Consider the following 19678-nt stretch of genomic DNA (forward strand, 5'->3'; position numbering starts at 1 on the left):
ATCTCTTTTAGTAACTACAGGCAAAGACAGAACAATAACTCCATTGTACTCTTCTACCTGAGACCACTTCTTTGGGTCTTTGTTAATGCAAGAAGCTGGAGGTACTATGTGCTTTCAGATTCCATACTAAAGATCTATTTAATTCTGCTATTTTTAAATCTCTCATCTCAAAAAGAGATGGTTGTTTGTCTGGGATAATTCACTATGACAGAAATGCATCAGCCTGTCAGGTTTTCTCTACAATCACAGATTACAGGAAGAAGGTGTTTAATTTTTGACTTTGAAAATGTGCCATAGGTTTCATGGAAGCTTGATGTTTTTTCAGTATTGTAAGCTACATGACAGCCCATTGCCTAGTCAGCAGATAATATCCATTTGAACTCTTACAATCAGTAACATTTGCACTTTGGGAAACAGATTTTAAAGCACAAACTAGAAAACCAGGAAGATCTTTTATTTGTATTGTGTCCTTCAAAAACAAGGTTTGGCCTAACTCAACATAAATTCACTCCAATTTAAATAGGAAAAGAGACATTGTACCAAAAACAATACTCATCCTGAGAACAAAGTTATTGTAAAAACACAATAGGATAGGAAGTCAAGGCTCACCTCTGTTTTATATTATTCATATTTTCATACATTTATGTTGTATGCAATATAGTTAGGAGCCATGTATGCTTTGTTTGGGTCCACCTCATTTTGCTTTAGTTTGGTGTGCTGTTGTTGCATGCATCCAGTGGTTCTCAAATGGGGGTATGTGTACCCCTGGGGGTACTTGAAGGTATGCCAAGGGGTACGTGAGATTTTTTTAAAATGTTCCAAAAATAGCAACAATTCAAAAATCCTTTATAAATATATTTATTGAATAATACTTCAACAAAATATGAATGTAAATTCATAAACTGTGAAAAGAAATGCAACAATGCAATAATCAGTGTTGACAGCTAGATTTTTTGTGGACATGTGCCGTAAATATTGATGTTAAAGATTTCTTTTTTGTGAAGAATTGTTTAGAATTAAGTTTGTCAATCCAGATGGATCTCTATTGCAATCCCCAAAGAGGGCACTTTAAGTTGATAATTACTTCTATGTGTGGTTATTTATAATTGAATCACTTGTTTATTTTCCAAAAAGTTTTTAGTTGTTTTTATATCTTTTTTCCAAATAGTTAAAAAAAGACCACTACAAATGAGCAATATTTTGCACTGTTATACAATTTATTAAATCAGAAACTGATGAGATAGTGCTGTATTTTACTTCTTTATCTCTTTTTTTCAACCAAAAATGTTTTGCTCTGATTAGGGGGTACTTGAATTAAAAATAATGTTCACAGGGGTACATCGCTGAAAAAAGGTTGAGAACCACTGCTCTAATCATAACACACATGTTGAATGGGATGAAGTGTGCAAGGCTGTCAAAGCTGTTGAGTCAGGAACAAATAAGAAAAAAGTGGTAACACATCAGGGAAGAAAGTGAAGAAAAAGATGATGTGGCCAAAACAGACAAGGGGACCAGACATAGTGCTCAACCCGTTTAAAAAAGTAGTCGATGCAATGATACTTTAAACTTTAAGAGTTATTGGGGACTCAATTACCCCAATAATAAATATTATTTATATAACTTACAACAACATCTATTCATACAGTAGCCTGCTCAAACACAGATTAGAGTTTCATGAGAATTTGGTCATTTCTGTAGATTCTACATCACTGGAGTAACGCTTCTGCACTCTGACCATATTATTAGATCAGTCATACTGAAAATATGCAAAAATTTTAAATAAATTTTTAGGCATTCAAAATCGTAAATAAATAGCTAACAATTGAGTCAAAAGATCAATGTCTTCTGTTGCACTCGATATACCCTTTCTAAAAACATCCTGAAACCGCCAACAATACTCCATATACATGTTGTGACCTGAAAATTAATCAAATATGATGGATATCGTTACTATAAGCGCCAATGCAGACAAGCTATTTTGGCGGCGTATCAATAGTATTGAGCTAATGCTGGCTTACGCTGCTGTTGTTGACAAACATAGCCTGTGGTTACTTTTGCGGTGTCTCAAACCTGCTAAAAGTACATTTTGATTATAATTCATGCATCTCTCACCTGCAGTAGACAAATATGGCCATGGAACGACAGGCTGGTCGACTTTCACATCCGGGGTGTCGAAAAAGACACCAAAAGACGCTTGTCGCAGCAACTTTTTTTAACCCTTGTGAGGATCATGATTGAATCTTCATCGAAACTGATCTATGTGAGCGTCCTGTCGGTCGGAATCACAGCGAGAATGAAAATACTATAGCAAGTGTTTGTTTTATTATGGTTTAATACGGTTAGTTTGTATGTGTTTTACCCAGCACTACTGTGGATGCTAGTGTCACAACGAAGCTGCATTCGGGTAGCAGTCGGCTTCTAAAACGTGTTGCTCATCCTCTTTGTGTTCGGGCTCATAAAATATAAGGTCCTGAATCATAATTTTTCCCAAAGTAATCGTTGTTGGCTCTCACCAAATCTGCTTGATTAGCAATGTTGTTGACAGAGAAGGGATCTTTGGTTACTCCTGCTCTGTCACGCGATCACATGACTGCTTCGTCATTATCTCTCAAAATGGCTCCGCAATCTCCCTGAGATTGATACAATTTTAATCATAACTCTTTATTTACAAACTTTGGAAGTCTTTTGGTGACATAAATCAGATACAGTATATATTATAATAACTTCAATATAGAGGCAACTTGTCTTTCCACTCTATTAGTACTTTAAGTTATAACTGGGCTTCTAAGTTCTAAAACCCAGAACGTGTGTTATTTTGCAAAACACTTTGTCAAGATTCACATCCACAATCATTAGTGTTGTTGTTACTTGTTGGCATTCCATTTTGTTAGCAATGCATGTCCTGCATTGTCATTCCAAAGCTGTTTTGGATATCAAAGACGAAGTGAATCTTAAATAAAGAGAGTTCATCTCTACTTTTCCAGGACAACTGTTGATAGCTGAGAGCTGAAAGCAGTCTCAGTTACGTTCCGCTATTGTCTTTTGACTTTGCTCACATAAAGTCTCACCAATGTGTATTATTGATGAGGCAGGGGTTGAAAATGAAGTCCAGCAAAAATGTTTCTGCCAAGAGTTGGTCTATTTGAGATTGTCATGGTAAAGAGAGTAGCAGCAAGTTTAGTTGTTTCACAGGGTTGTGTTATTTAGTAGAGTTTACCCTTAACCTAGTAACAGAAGTTTAGCAATTTCCACTATAAACGAAAACAAATGGATAGATACAGATACCGCACTGTAATACACATTATACACACATAAAATATGCTTGAAAAAAAGTTTTTAAAAAATCTTCAAATTAGTGAAGCCACATTATTTGAAGTGCAATGTAACAAAATACGACTGTTTTATAATCAAACTTTCCCATACATAATAAGGCACAGCATGCATAGATTATATCCCTCACCGACTGTTGCCCAGGTTACTTCAACTTTTTTAAAAATTAGCAATTAATGATCCATAGCATGTACTTCACTTGACCAGAAAAACAAATCGGTGAATGATGACCATGTTGACATTTTGAGGAAAAATTAGCTGAACCTGTCCATGTGAGTAACAAAAGGTAAAACATATGTATACATTAGTTTAATTTTCAAACAAGGATTTACACTTCTTAGCTGTGCCTGCCTTTTATGTGTGTCGGTTCAACACATTTAACAGACGTATATGATACTAAGAACACGGAACATTTAAGAAGAATGCTGGAATTTAAGACCAAAATAGGAAGTAGAATATCTACATCGCCAACACATACATTACGGGTTCACTATGACACATGTTATTGCTTGCTGTGGTTGAAAATGTGGTTTAAAGAAAAATGACTGTGCTGTGATATAGATTTTATGGGTTCTACGAAACAAGCTTATGCCATAGTTTTGTTCACCTCAGCACCACCAGAAAGCATATTTCATCCCACCATTTTTGAGTAGGCCTATTGACAAAACAGATGGCAATAAATCATTTATAAAATGCTCTTTATCTTGTTTGGGATGTTTAATTTAGAAATACTTGCAATGCAACTAGGTTGGAAAAAATCAGTTAATAGTTAACTGTCAAGGGAACTGATGTCTACTGACAGTCCAAATGAAGAGAAAAAGCAACCTGACCATCAAAGCATTTTAAGGTGAGCATGCTTGATTGTGTAATACTTACACTTACCCATCTTGCTCTCTTTTCCAATTTTTTCAGCATACATCAGTGCACAATAAACGGCAGACGACAACTGAAGATGGTGTCCTTGTGCTATCTTTGTTATTTTGCTCCAAATCCTGCTAAAACAATAACATGTAATGTTATATTATAAAATGTAAATGAATACAATAAAGAAAAGTTACAATGATAAAATGTAATACAAGTATAGCAGTACAATCGTGTACAAGTTGTTTTTTCTAAAATACACCTGCATTATATGTATTCTATAATTCTATATATTAGATATCAGTCTATACATTTTCAATATTAAATATATCCACAATTGTCACGGGTGAACTGGAACCGCTTAGTTTGGACATGGTACACATCAATTTGTATCTATATTTTAAACACAATTGTACTGGATATGCTTTGGTTTAAACTTTGCATGAATTTTGACCCACAGAAACCCGTTTGAGTGTGTCTTCAAAAAGTTCATTTCCGGAGGTGTTCCCTGATTGCAAATGATACCACGCCATAAACTCTCCAAAGGACCATTTTGTTCCAGCAAAGCAAAAGTCAGTCTCCTCACAACGTAATTAATGTTCAATCGTGTTGTGCCTCGTCCCCTTACACAGCTGGAAGTGCAGCCCAGAAGAACAAAATCAAGAAATATGACTAACACTAGCATATAAATTTAAACACAACATGTAAAAGAAGCAGCGACTATAGTTTCACTATCTGCCAGTAATCTTGCCTCGAATACAGACTTGCAGGGACTCAGAGAATGTCTATGTGACTGTATTGGCCCTGACTGGGAGAATCAACACACCCACTAATTTAAACAGAAAATGCATTTTCATATCTAAACATTTTCAATTAGACTTTTTATGTGTTTGCAAAGATTCCACTTCTATGCTCTAACATGTACTAAAAAAATGTGTCCCTGCTGTTGGAGTAACAAGCACAAAAGTACCAACACACGGGTATAAAAAAAACTCTGCAGACAGACACTTTGTGTTCTTTTTGTTTGTTTGTGGATAAAGAACACATTCTGTTTTTGATATAATCATTAAACGTGTGTTATGTTTTGGTACATTTTACAGTACCTCGAATTCAAACTGCACTATCATATATTTTCATTCAATGTAAGCAACATAACTTAAGATTTAAAAACTCCATAGTGTGGGTCACTGCTTGCCGTTGGTGAGAAGCACAAGTAATCAAAGAATACAAATAATATTTTACCATTTGAAAGTGTTGTTCAAGACATGTTAACTTGAAATAAAAGTCTTATGTTATTCACTACACCAATTATACTTTGTTTACTGCAGAATGTTTGTGATGACAAGCAAAAAAACAAAAAAACTTTGAGTGGAAAAAAAACGGGTTCTTTACCCCAACAAAAAGTACTGAAAAAGAAGCAAAACCAGGTATTTACCATAGATTGGGTTAACTGTATTGTTACACCTCTAGTAAGCACAACTATATATATGAACAAAATTACAGTTGTCAGCTGTTAATATATATTATCTCTATCAAACATGGTGGAAATTTCTGTTACAAGATAGTGCAGTAGTAAACAGTAGGGATGCGGTAATCTGTATAATCCAGCACGGGACAAATTTTGTTTAATTTTTTTTTATAAAAATTGTGATATTAATCAAGATCGGATGGTATGAAAAAATTAATTGTGATTTATTTTCCACTCAAATATCGCCCAGCCCTAATTCAGGGGTTTGGCGACTTGTCCAGGGTGTACAACGCCTTCCGCCCGAATGTAGCTGAGATAGACCCCCCGCGACCTCCGAACAGGACAAGCGGTAGGAAAATGGATGGATGGATCGATGGTTATAGGGGTACGAGGCCAAGAGGCTCATGTATTGTCATTCCAACATTTGCGGTAAATTTGTCATATGTCTTGACTACAATGACACTTACATACATGCAATTTTTTTCTTACAGTGGATAACAAGGTAAAGAATATTTATATAAATGGGTAGTGGGTAGAGCGGCCGTGCCAAAAACCTGAGGGTTGCAGGTTCGCTTCCCACCTATGGACATCCAAATCGCTGCCGTTGTGTCCTTGGGCAGGACACTTCACCCTTTTCCCCCGGTGCCGCTCACACTGGTGAATGAATGATGAATGAATGATTGGTGGTGGTCGGAGGGGCCGTAGGCGCAAACTGGCAGCCACGCTTCCGTCAGTCTACCCCAGGGCAGCTGTGGCTACTAATGTAGCTTACCACCACCAGGTGTGAATGAATGATGGGTTCCCACTTCACTGTGAGCGCTTTGAGTATCTAACAATAGGAAAGCGCGATATAAATCTAATCCATTATTATTATTATTACAGTTACTTTCCATGGACTATAAGTACTGCATACTCAACATTATAACATCTACTTCACTATGCAGTGAATGCACCTTAATTTAACAAATCACCATACCTCACTGTACTGTTACATTCTGCCCCATACACTGTTTGCACTGTATATACTGTACATGTACACATATATACAATTATTTACTGCATGCCAGTTTATTACCTACCTCACTGTTGTTCACCATACCGTTTGCACTTTATATGCACATTTATATTTACTACCTTCCTTTTGGACATTATTTTTATATATACATTTTCAGGGATTCAAGGATTCTAGGGGCTTTATTTGTAATACCCGTACACATTTGTTAGTAAGTACTTTGCTGCTGGCGGATCATTCTCAATTCTGTTGCTGTTAATGTGCAATGACAATAAAAGCCTTTCCTACTCTTTTCTATTCTTATTAACAAATAATGAAAACGAAAAAACAGTAAATATAGATCAAATTACAGCAAAGAATAACTTTATTAACATAGTTTTTTAGTCTGTAACAGAAAAGATGTAAAGTACAACAACTTGCTGGAAATTCCAAAAACCATTGTATTCTTATTTAAACTTCATCCATCCATCCATTTTCTTCCGCTTATCCGAGGTCTGGTCGCGGGGGCAGCAACCTAAGCATGGAAGCCCAGGCTTCCCTCTCCCCAGCCACTTTGTCCAGCTCTTCCCAGAGGATCCTGGGGCGTTGCCAGGCCAGCCCGGAGACATAGTCTTCCCAACGTGTCCTGGGTCTTCCCCATGGCCTCCTACCAGTCGGATTTATTTAAACTATCAATATTTTTGGACCAAATTGAACAATTTAAAACTAAAAAATAAAATCGAATCAACTGATTAAATAATAAGATAATATACTGTATATAAAATTCAAATGATCTGCAACAACAATATTTAAAGAGGAACTGCACTTTTTTGGAATTTTGCCTATCTTTTACATCATTGTAAAAGACATGATGATGGATAAAAAATGTTTTATCATTTTAAATATTAAATAAATGCGATCAAAAGTCTGCTTGTCATGGAGCCTATGGGAGCTGCTCTATTTTGCCTATAGAGCCCTTAAACCATCTAAACACCTTAATTAATGTAGTAACAGGCACATTTATAATAACATTTAAAATTTACGTATTTGATCATTTTAAGAATACTGTAATATATTAATTTAAAAAACTCATCACAACGTTCACTTTTTTTAACATTACTGAATACTACTCATTGCAGACTTTATGGCCACCAACAAATATAATTTAACATCACTTACTGTACAATGTCTGCTCTCATTAGGATGCCGACTACTAGGATGTTCATATATTCCCATTTAGATGAAAAATTACTCATAATCCTCGTGAATTAAAGAGTGAACCGTGGACCTAAGCGTCTTTTTGTGTCATCTTAACCAGTTGTCAAAGTGTATCAACTTGTCGGAGTACCTCCTCAGCCTTCTTTTATCTAGGTGAAAATCATGATTAATGGTCTGCAATAAATTTCCAGGAAGCAAGGAAGCAAGGAAAAACCTCACCAGTCGATCATGTCGAAATTGCACACATGCTATTGATCACGGCACCGCCATAAATAGTATGTCTGCGTTAGTGCTTATAATAACAATATTACTAATATTTGGTCAATATTCAATTTAAGAAATGTAAATGGAATATTGTTGCCGGTTTTTGAATGGTTATTAGTTGAATAAAGTAGAGGAAAATGCATTGGCTCTGCTGTAAACTGAGTTTTATTTATGTTTATATACAAGTTAGAATACATCCATGGTCATGTCTTTCATGATGATTGTGAACAATAAGCAAAATTACCAACCCCCCAAAAAAATGCAGTTCCCCTTTGAAACATTGTACATCCATCCATATAAAACAAAAATAAATAAACAATTTGTGGTGGATTTTGTTTTTGTTTCATGAAAATGGAGGAAGTCAGATGAAATGGCTGCAATGAGCATGTTATGGAGTGCACCGTTTTTGACGCATGATACTGCATGAAACTGATAATGCATGTTCCTGGGGTAGGAAAGTATTATTGTAGCAAAATTTGCAAACGTATATCTCAATCTGTGCATGTGACTGTACAAATGTGTACGTCTGTAAAACAATCTGTGTGTTTGTGTAATCAGCACCGCATGTGTGTGTTTAGCCTGTAACAAAAAAGAAAGTGCATTAATTTGCCTGAAATTCTAAAAACAATGTACTCCTGATTTAAACCATAAATATTTTTGGACTGAATTGTACCATTTAATACTAAAATATAAAAATAATAAATTAAGGTAAAAAAATAAATTCAAATGAACCTACAAAAACAATTTGTGCTGATTTGAAGTGTCGTAAAAGTCTCAAGTTTTTTTTGTTTTTTTTACACATACACTGATTACACAGACAAATCATTATACAGACAGACAACTTAAAACACACGTGGATCTGATTACACAATCATATCGATATACAAACACACACATTAGTACACACGTATGTGAATTGGATTACACGTGCAAAGATTGACATACACATTTCCAAATATTTAGCTACAATAATACTTCCATACCAGATCCTCTGACAGGCGCGTCTGTCTATGGCCTGCAGCTGGCCCTTGGCATCACACCGCCCTATTATTTGAGAATAACTGGTCCATACAAAAGGAGCACAAACAAATAGGGCTAATGTTTTTAAGAATCTGCAGCCAAAAAGGTTAGTCTCTTCCATTCAACTCGCAAAATAGTCTATTATCATTTGGCTGAAATAAATAAATAAATAGCTCTGTCTTTTTATGATGAAGAAAGCAGTTTACTTATGCATGTAAGAAAGCAGTTGACCAATGTATGTAAAACAAACATCTCAAAATAATGCAGCGCTGTACATAGGCGCCGATCCCGTGAGTGTTTCGGGGCGGACAATGCCAAGCACTCACGTGGGATTGATGGCAAATTATCTCTCACCACCAAGCAAAAACCCGCGCGTGCTCAGAAAAGTAGCGTCAGATTTACAGCCAGTCCCAGCACCCACAGGCAGAAATGTGGATCGGCGCCTATGGCGCTATAACACAGTAGACCGGATGAGTTGATGAGTTGTTCGACAAAGACGGATCAGCGACTTGAGCGGGTTCCACTTTAAAGGCCTACTGAAACCCACTACTTCAGACCACGCAGTCTGATAGTTTATATATCAATGGTGAAATCTTAACATTGCAACACATGCCAATACGGCCTTTTTAGTTTACTAAATTGCAATTTAAAATTTTGCGCGATGTATCCTGTTGAAAACTTCGCGGTATGATGACGCGTATGATGCCCTTTGAGACACTAGTGATTTAGGGCTATATAAGTAAACATTGATTGATTGATTGATGTAGGATGACGCGTGCGTTTGACGTCACCGGTTGTAGCAGACATTTTTTTCCAGCCCGATCCAAACTATAAGTAGTCTGCTTCAATTGCATAATTACACAGTATTCTGGACATCTGTGTTGCTGAATCTTTTAATAATGGATAAGTCAAAGTAGAAAGATGTAGGTGGGAAGCGGTGTATTGCAGCTGGCTTTAGCAACACAAACACAGCCGGTGTTTCCTTGTTTAAAATTACCGAAGGTGAAGCTTAACTATGGAACAGAGCGGTCAAGCCAACATGGTTCTCTACCACATGTTAATTAACTACATCAATAAAGTATGTCTGATTCTGATTCTAATTCTGATGTCAACCGGCAGGTTTCGCTTGAGAAAATTGTGGTAATAAGTCGTCTCTTACCGTAAACATGAGCGGAGCTTACGTCCTCCTGCAGCTGCGTGGCTTCCCTAAAAGACACTGGCGGTCACCACACCCGTGGCCACACCCCTCCGACTTTCAGCTACCATATAATCTCACTAAAACACTAGTAACACAATAAGCAGATAAGGGATTTTCCAGAATTATCCTATTAAATGTGTCTAATAACATCTGAATCGCTCCCACTGCCCTCGCCTTTTTTATTTTTTTTTTCCTTTTTTTTTTTCTAGTCCTTCCCTCTTACTATCCTCATCCACGAATCTTTCATCCTCGCTGAAATTAATGGGGAAATTGTCGCTTTCTCGGTCTGAATTGCTCTAGCTGCTGGTGTCCATGATTGTAAACAATGTGAGGATGTGAGGAGCTCTACAACCAGTGACGTCATGCGCACATCGTCTGCTACTTCCGGTACAGGCACGGCTTTTTTATTAGCGACCAAAAGTTGCGAACTTTATCGTTGATGTTCTCTACTAAATCCTTTCAGCAAAAATATGGCAATATCGCGAAATGAATAATTATGACACATAGAATGGACCTGCTATCCCCGTTTAAATAAGAAAATCTCATTTGAGTAGGCCTTTAAGTATGGCGTCATCCACTTTCACACTTCAGGATGTAAACAGCAGGAGAGCACAATCGGAATATATTGCAGTATTTTTGTTAAGCACCACAAAACCATCTCAAGTCTACTGATAGAATATCATTAGCATTGTATGTGCAATGTTTATTTCGTACGTATTTCCTTGGCTGCTTGCCAGTAAAAAACTATACATGGGCTGAAAACCTCAGTCGGTCCACACTTTGGACATCCTCATACTGAATTACATCTTATAGGCCAGTGGTTCTCAAATGGGGGTACGCGTACCCCTGGGGGTACTTGAAAGTATGCCAAGGGGTACGGGAGATTTTTTTTTAAATATTCTAAAATAGCAACAATTGTAAATTCCTTTATAAATATATTTATTGAATACAACTTCCACAAAATATGAATGCAATATTCAGTGTTGACAGCTAGATTTTTTGTGGACATGTTCCATAAATGTTGATGTTAAAGAATTATTTTTTTATGAAGAAATGTTTAGAATTAAGTTCATGAATCCAGATGGATCTATTACAATCTCCAAAGAGGGCACTTTAAGTTGATGATTACTTCTATGTGTAGAAATCTTTATTCATAATTGAATCACTTGTTTATTTTTCAACTTTTAGTTATTTTTATATCTTTTTTTCCAAATAGTTCAAGAAAGACCACAACAAATGAGTAATAGTTTGCACTGTTATACAATTTAACAAATCAGAAACTGATGACGTAGTGCTGTATTTTACTTCTTTATCTCTTTTTTTCAACCAAAAATGCTTTGCTCTGATTAGACAATTTTCACAGGAGGTACATCACTTTAAAAACGTTGAGAACCACTGCTATAGGCTACTTATATACGAAATAAATAGTGTATTTGAGTTTTTAAGATGAATCTAAAAATATATATGTTTATTACGAACAGTAGAAGCAATGGTTTCTTTTCAGAGTTTAGACAAACAAAAAGCCTGTTTTAAGCTGTCTGTAACTCACCTGACTTTTCTTGATGGAACCTCGCCGTCGTCTTCACACCCAAACAAGTATTTTCTTTTAGTCCACTTTGGTGAAAAGGCAGAGGAAGGAGTGAAGCAATGACTTGTGTGTCTCCGCAGCACGCTAAATACTATCTTCTGTTCCAGTAATCCGCATACAGGTTACTGACCCCAGCCAAGCGGTGAAATGCTTGCCGACTTTTCTACGTCGCTTTCATCACTTTTTATCACCCAAAACCACCTGCGCCCGCTTTCAATAAAAAGTACAACAGCATTTGAAAGACTGCACTTAAAGAAAGTTGAGTCTTGAGTTACTTTTACCCGATGGTTTGTCGCTTTGAGCCGTCGTCCTGTGAGTGTGTGCGCTGAAGAGGGTGGGCATCGGTGACGTCATTACTGGACATTTGGGAACGAGACCAGGCAGGACATAGTGATGCTGCACAATTGCGACAATGCACACGATCAAATAAATGCCGCTAATGGAGGTGTTCGTATAGGGAAACTGTTGTTGTGGACTTAACAATAACTGCAATAAATTGACAGTACATGACCTAACTGCCCATCATATGTACAAACTCCGTTTCCTTATGAGTTGGGAAATTGTATTAGATGTAAATAGAAACGGAATACAATGATTTGCCAATCCTTTTCAACCCATATTCAATTGAAAGCACTACAAAGACAAGATATTTGATGTTCAAACTCATAAACTTTATTTTTTTTTTGCAAATAATAGTTAACTTAGAATTTCATGGCTGCAACACGTGTCAAAGTAGTTGGGAAAGGGCATGTTCACCACTGTGTTACATCACCTTTTCTTTTAACAACACTCAATAAATGTTTTGGAACTGAAGAAACTAATTGTTGAAGTTTTGAAAGTGGAATTCTTTCCCATTCTAGTTCGTCAAGCTTCAGTCATTCAACAGTCCGGGGTCTCCGCTGTCGTATTTTACGCTTCATAATGCGCCACACACTTTCGATGGGAGACATGTCTGGACTGTAGGCGAGCCAGGAAAGTACCCGCAATCTTTTTTTACGAAGCCACGCTGTTGTAACACGTGCTGAATGTGGCTTGGCATTGTCTTGCTGAAATAAGCAGGGGCGTCCATAAAAAAGACGGCGTTTGGATGGCAGCATATGTTCTTCCAAAACCTGTATGTACCTTTCAGCATTAATGGTGCTTTCACATATGTGTAAGTTACCCATGCCTTGGGCACTAATGCACCCCCATGCCATCACAGATGCTGGCTTTTGAACTTTGCATCGATAACAGTCTGGATGGTTTGCTTCTCCTTTGGTCCAGATGACACAATGTTGAATATTTCTAAAAATAATTTGAAATGTGCACTCGTCAGACCACAGAACTCTTTTCCACTTTGCATCAGTCCATCTTAGATGATCTCAGGCTCAGATAAGCCGGCGGCGTTTCTGGATGTTGTTGAAAAATGGCTTTTGCTTTGGATTATAGAGCTTTCACTTGCACTTACAGATGTAGCGACAAACTGTATTTAGTGACAGTGGTTTTCTGAAGTGTTCCTGAGCTCATGTGGTGATATCCTTTAGAGCTTGATGTCGGTTTTTGATACAGTGCCGTCTGAGGGATCGAAGGCCACGGTCATTCAATGTTGGTTTCCGGCCATGCCGCTTATGTGGAGTGATTTCTCCAGATTCTCTGAACCTTTTGATGATATTATGGACCGTAGATGTTGAAATCCCTAAATTTCTTGCAATTGCACTTTGAAAAACGTTGTTCTTAAACTGTTTAATTATTTGCTCACTCAGTTGTGGACAAAGGGGTGTACCTCGCCCCATCCTTTCTTGTGAAAGACCGAGCATTTTTTGGGAAGCTGTTTTTATACCCAATTATGGAACCCACCTGTTCCCAATTAGCCTGCAAGCAAGTGTTTGATGAGCATTCCTGAACTTTATCAGTATTTATTGCCACCTTTCCCAACTTCTTTGTCACATGTTGCTGGCATCAAATACTAAAGTTAATGATTATTTGCACCCAAAACATTTTTTATCAGTTTGAACATCAAATATGTTGTCTTTGTAGCATATTCAACTGAATATGTATTGAAAATGATTTGCAAATCATTGTATTCCAATTATATTTACATCTAACACAATTTCCCAACTCATATGGAAACGGGGTTTGTACAAAACCCAAAAACAGTGGAGTTGGCAGTTGTGTATTTTGTAAATAAAAAAAGAATACAATTATTTACAAATCCTTTTAAACTTAATTTTAATTGAATAAACTGCAAAGACAATATAACTAATGTTCGAACTGAGAATCTTATTTTTTTTGGTAAATAATCATTAACTTAAAATTTAATGGCAGCAACACATTGCAAAAAACTTGGCACAGGGCCTTTTTACCACTGTGTTACATGGCTTTCCTTTTCACAACACTCAGTAAACGTTTGGGAACTGAGGAGACCAATTTTTGAAACCTTTCAGGTGAAATTATTTCCCATTCTTGCTTGATGTACAGCTTAAGTTGTTCAACAGTCCGGGGTCTCCATTGTGGTATTTTAGGCTTCATATTGCGCCACACATTTTTAATTGGAGACAGGTCTGGACTACAGGCAGGCAAGTCCAGTTCCCGCACTCTTTTACTATAAAGCCACGCTGTTGTAACACGTGGCTTGGCATTGTCTTGCTGAAATAAGCAGGTGCGTCCATGATAACGTTGCTTGGATGGCAACATATGTTGCTCCAAAACCTGTATGTACCTTTCAACATTAATGGTGCCTTCACAGATGTGTAAGTTACCCTTGCCTTGGGCACTACTATACCCCCATACCATCACAGGCTTTTGAACTTTGTTCCTATAACAATCTGGATGTTTTTTTTTCCCTTTGTTCTGTAGGGCACAACGTTCACAGTTTCCAAAAACAATTTGAAATGTGGACTGGTCAGACCACAGAACACTTTTCTACTTTGCTTTAATTCATCTCAGATGAACTTGGGCCCAGCAAACCGGCTGCGTTTCCGGGTGTTGTTGATAAATGGTTTTCGTTTTGCCTAGTAGAGTTTTAACTTGCACTTACAGATGTAGCGATAAATTGTAGTTACTGACAGTGGTTTTCTGAAGTGTTCCTGAGCCCATGTGGTGATATCCCTTACACACCTTTTGACGCAATACCACCTGAGGGATCGAAGGGCCGTAAAATCATCGCTTAGCCTGACAGTAAAATTCCAAAATTCCTTGCAATAGCTCGTTGAGAAATGTTGTTCTTAAACTGTTCGACAATTTGCTCATTTATATGTTCACAAAGTGGCGACCCTCGCCCCATCCTTTTTTGTGAATGACTGAGAATTTCTTGGAAGCTTTTTTCATACCCAATCATGGCACCCACCTGTACCCAATTAGCCTGTTCACCTGTGGGATGTTCCAAATAAGTGTTTGATGAGCCGTCCTCTACTTTCTCAGTCTTTACTGACACTTGTGCCAGCTTTTTTCAAACATGTTGTGGGTTCAGAGAATCTGGATAAATCACTGCCTGTAAGCAGCATGCCCGTGACCTCTGACCCCTCAGCCGGTACTGCATCTACAAGCGACATCAGTGTGTAAACACATGGGTAGCAACCACATGGGCTCAGGAACACTTCAGAAAACCATTGTCAGTAACTACTGTTGGTCGCTATATCTGTAAGTGCAAGTTAAAACGCTACTATGCAAAGCGAAAGCCATTTATCAACAACACCCAGAAACTCCTCCGGCTTCGCTGGGCCCGAGCTCATCTAAGATGGACTGATGCAAAGTGGAAAAGTGTTCTATAATCTGACCAGACCACATTCCAAATTGTTTTTGCAAACTCTGGACGCCGTGTCCTCTGGAACAAAGAGGAAAAGAACCCTACGGATTGTTATATGCGCAAAGTTCAAAAACCAGCATCTGTCATGGTATGGGGGTGTATTAGTGCCCAAGGCATGGGTAACTTACACATCAGTGAATGCACCATTAATGCTGAAAGGTACATACAGGTTTTGGAGCAACATATGTTGCCATCTAAGCAATGTTATCATAGACGCCCCTGCTTTTTTCAGCAAAACAATGCCAAGCCACGTTGGTAAAAGAGTGCACGTAATAGACTGGCCTGCCTGTAGTCTAGATCTGTCTCCCATTGAAAATGTGTGACGCAATATGAAGCCTAAAATACCACAAAGGAGATCCCAGACTGTTGAACAACTTAAGCTGTACATCAAGCAAGAATGGGAAATAATTCCATTGAAAAGCTTCAAAATATTGGTCTCCTCAGTTCCCAAACGTTTACAAAGTGTTGTTAAAAGGAAAAGCCATGTAACACAGTGGTAAAAATGCCCCATTGCCAAGTTTTTTTGCAATGTGTTGCTGCCATTAAATTCTAAGTTAATGATTATTTGCAAAAAAAATCAATAAAGATTCTCAGTTCGAAAACTAAATGTCTTGTCTTTTCAGTCTATTCAGTAGAATGTAAGTTGACAATGATTTGCAAATCGTTGTAATCTGTTTTTATTTATCATTTACACAACGTGCCAACTTCACTGGTTTTGGAGTTTGTAAATACTACAATGTCTCATAGCATCATTCTGAAATCCTTTATTTTTTTAATCATCCGATTGATGTAATATATCCTGAAATCATGCATTTCCACATAGAATTCGACACTACTTATCTTTGATGTGTTTATTTATTTATATTTACTGAATACCACAGTGTCTACTATTAATTATCCTGAATTAATGTATTATTTTCTGTCTAATAAATGCTTCTGTTACTTATATTATTTATTCTGGATTCATGTGTTTATTATAAATACCAATAACGTAGTGTCTGATATTGTTCATTATTTTTTTTCTATACAGATGATCCTAATTAGGGTCACAGGTAAGCTGGAGCCTATCACAGCTCACTCTAGGCGAAAGGCAGGGTAGACCCATGCTGTTCACCGACTTGAATTGTGGTTTCACATGTAACAAATTATTATTATTGTTCTATAATTAACAGTGTAAGGACATATGTTTAGGTGAGGTACCTGCACAGATGCATGATGGTAACTTAAATTTTTTCTTATCACATGGTGTAGAACAGGGGTCGGGAACCTTTTTGACTGAAAGAGCCAAGAAGCCAAATATTTTAAAATGTATTTACTAAAGAGCCATATAATATTTTTTTAACACTGAACACAACTAAACGCGTGCATTTTTAAGTAAGACCAACATTTCGAGAGTATAATAGGTCTCTTATTCTTTGTAATAACATTGTTATTCTGAAGCTAAATGTGGAGGGGGCGTGGCCTGCGGGCATGCAGCAAAGCGGGGTGTTGCCAGGATCGGCCTTGAAATCAGCGACAGGTGTGTAGGTGGCCCACCTGGGCCTTGTTATCTAATTATCTGTCGCTCTGTTATAAGCAGCAGCCAGGAGGCAAGACGGGGTTGGGGCTGGGCCTGGAGCCAGAGCGCGAGCGAGAACAAAAGAGAAAAAGACAATTGCTGGAAAGCAACTGAGAGACGGCGTGGCGCAGTGGGAGAGTAGCCGTGCGCAACCTGAGGGTCCCTGGTTCAATCCCCACCTAGTACCAACCTTGTCACGTCCGTTGTGTCCTGAGCAAGACACTTCACCCTTGCTCCTGACGGGTGCTGGTTAGCGCCTTGCATGGCAGCTCCCTACATCGGTGTGTGAATGTGTGTGTGAATGGGTAAATGTGGAAGTAGTGTTAAAGCGCTTTGAGTACCTTGAAGGTAGAAAAGCGCTATACAAGTATAACCCATTTATCATTTTATTTATTTATTTAATTGAAAAATAAAACAATATTGTAACCCTGAAACAGGCTCTCATGTCGGTGCTTGGTGGTCTGAAGAACCCCTAGGAGGGCAAACCTCACACTAACCAATAATAAATAAATAACTTCTTACCTTTAATGCAACTTCTTGAACAGGTGCGGTAGGAAACGGATGGATGGATTAAAAATGCATAAGAATGTTTTATATTTTGAACGTTATTTTTAACACTGTGATTACAAGTCGAATTATTCATTACTTATCGTGTAATGAATGTGTCAATGTCAGCTCAGATTTATCCGAGAGCCAGATGCAGTCAACAAAAGAGCCACATATGGCTCGCGAGCCATTGGTTCCCTACCCCTGGTGTAGAATGAGGTTTCAACTTATTCACGGGCTCCTTCTGTGCACCATATGGTCAAAACTTACACATTAGAGTTTTTACAACTTGCTACATGCTTTACACACACCAGTATTTATTTAAAAGATGATCATAATGTTCTGTTTTATGTGTTTTTTTATTTTCCATTTCACAAATGACATACATCATAATTATTCTTGCCAATTAAACTATCATTTAGGACAGGGTTGTGTTGATGTGACTCCTCTGCAAACCATCCAATGTGATTAGACACTAACAGATACTGAACAGAGCACAAGAGTGAGGATATAAACCAGGAGGACAATGACTCCCACCAACAAGACACTTGTTTATCAAAACTTCTTTCGAAGGCTCTATTTTTATCACCAACATGGCTGTGTATATATATATATATATATATATATATATATATATATATATATATATATATATATATATATATATATATATATACTGTGTATATATATATATATATACAGTATATATATATAATATTATATGAATCCAAACTTGTCTATTTACACTTTTTAATACCACTGATGACATACAATGTATCTCATCTACGCATTATTATAGATTTGATTAATTTGGTAAAATACTGTTGTTGTTTTTTTAATATTTCCTATTATTTGAATTGCATTGCAATATATGTTTTATGGAATTTGTAGATCTTGCTACAAAATACTCAATGAGTAAATAAAGCTCATGCCTCATCATATTAACTGTTTATTTTAGTCAGTTTCAGCAGATTTGGACAAATGTTTTATTTGAAATGATCTAATTACATAATTGACTTAAGAAAGTTTAGCCAAAGCCTTGTAAGTGAATACCTAAATCACTGCTTCTCAATTATTGTATTTTCTGTTACGCCACCCTAGGAAGAAGAAAATATTCTAGTTCTACAGGAAGGGCATCCATAAAAAAAGTCAGTCTACCCCAGGAACAGCTGTAGCTATTAATAGCCTACCACCACCAATTATGGGGTCAATCTTCTTGTAAAACAATACCGGAAATTAAATCATGAGAAGCGAACCCACGTCATGTGGCATAAAAGGTGAGCACGCACATCATTACACTACCAGGGAATTTGCTGTACGGACGAGTAAATTTAGCATAGACACCTATATTGTTTTGTTTCAATTTTGTAATATTCATCCGACCGACTTAGGTTTGCTGTCAAATTTAATATCATGAGCTATTCTTATTTTACAGTTTTTTCCATTTGCTTATGCACAATTTGACTAACTCTGTGTCTTTTTTCAAAAGGATTTACACACTTTTCCAAACACCACATTCAACTTTCTTAATTCCTAGATTATTTGCAAAATGACACACTTTGGTCAAAACATATGCCCGTTCATTAAAATAAAGCAAGCATTTGTAAAAATGCAGTTTTATTGTCATCTCACTCACACAGACTTCAGACGATAAGACACTATTGGAGTCAGTTACCCACAACAGTGATGAATACAAAACACATTTGTAAAAAACCCTATTTTACTGTAAGAAATCACATGTTTGGGGCATTTTGACCGACCCTTTTAGCATATGTGATGAATGATTACTGTAACTTGACCAAATATTTTGGCAAATCCACAATCATCGTCATTGTTTACTTTGCATTGGGCC

General features: G+C 37.1%; 1 protein-coding gene across 5 annotated transcripts in view; it reads right to left on the bottom strand.

The window, feature by feature from the left end:
- The window catches only part of hpn (hepsin), a 22413-nt gene extending 10149 nt beyond the window's left edge, over positions 1-12264 (bottom strand). The window contains exons 1-3 of one of the 5 annotated variants that reach the window (XM_061916311.1): positions 12069-12264; positions 11900-11964; positions 4207-4322 (exon numbers count right to left, since the gene is read on the bottom strand). In XM_061916311.1, coding sequence (XP_061772295.1) covers positions 4207-4249 — 43 coding nt within the window. In that variant the 5' untranslated portion in view covers positions 4250-4322; positions 11900-11964; positions 12069-12264. Of the gene's footprint in view, positions 1-4206; positions 4326-11899 lie in introns of all 5 variants that reach the window. The other 4 variants (XM_061916310.1, XM_061916313.1, XM_061916309.1 and 1 more) reach the window with 4 other exon arrangements.
- Positions 12265-19678: the final 7414 nt, after the last annotated feature.

The sequence above is a fragment of the Nerophis ophidion genome, linkage group LG11, assembly GCF_033978795.1.
Source record: "Nerophis ophidion isolate RoL-2023_Sa linkage group LG11, RoL_Noph_v1.0, whole genome shotgun sequence".
Classification (NCBI taxonomy): Eukaryota; Metazoa; Chordata; class Actinopteri; order Syngnathiformes; family Syngnathidae; genus Nerophis; species Nerophis ophidion.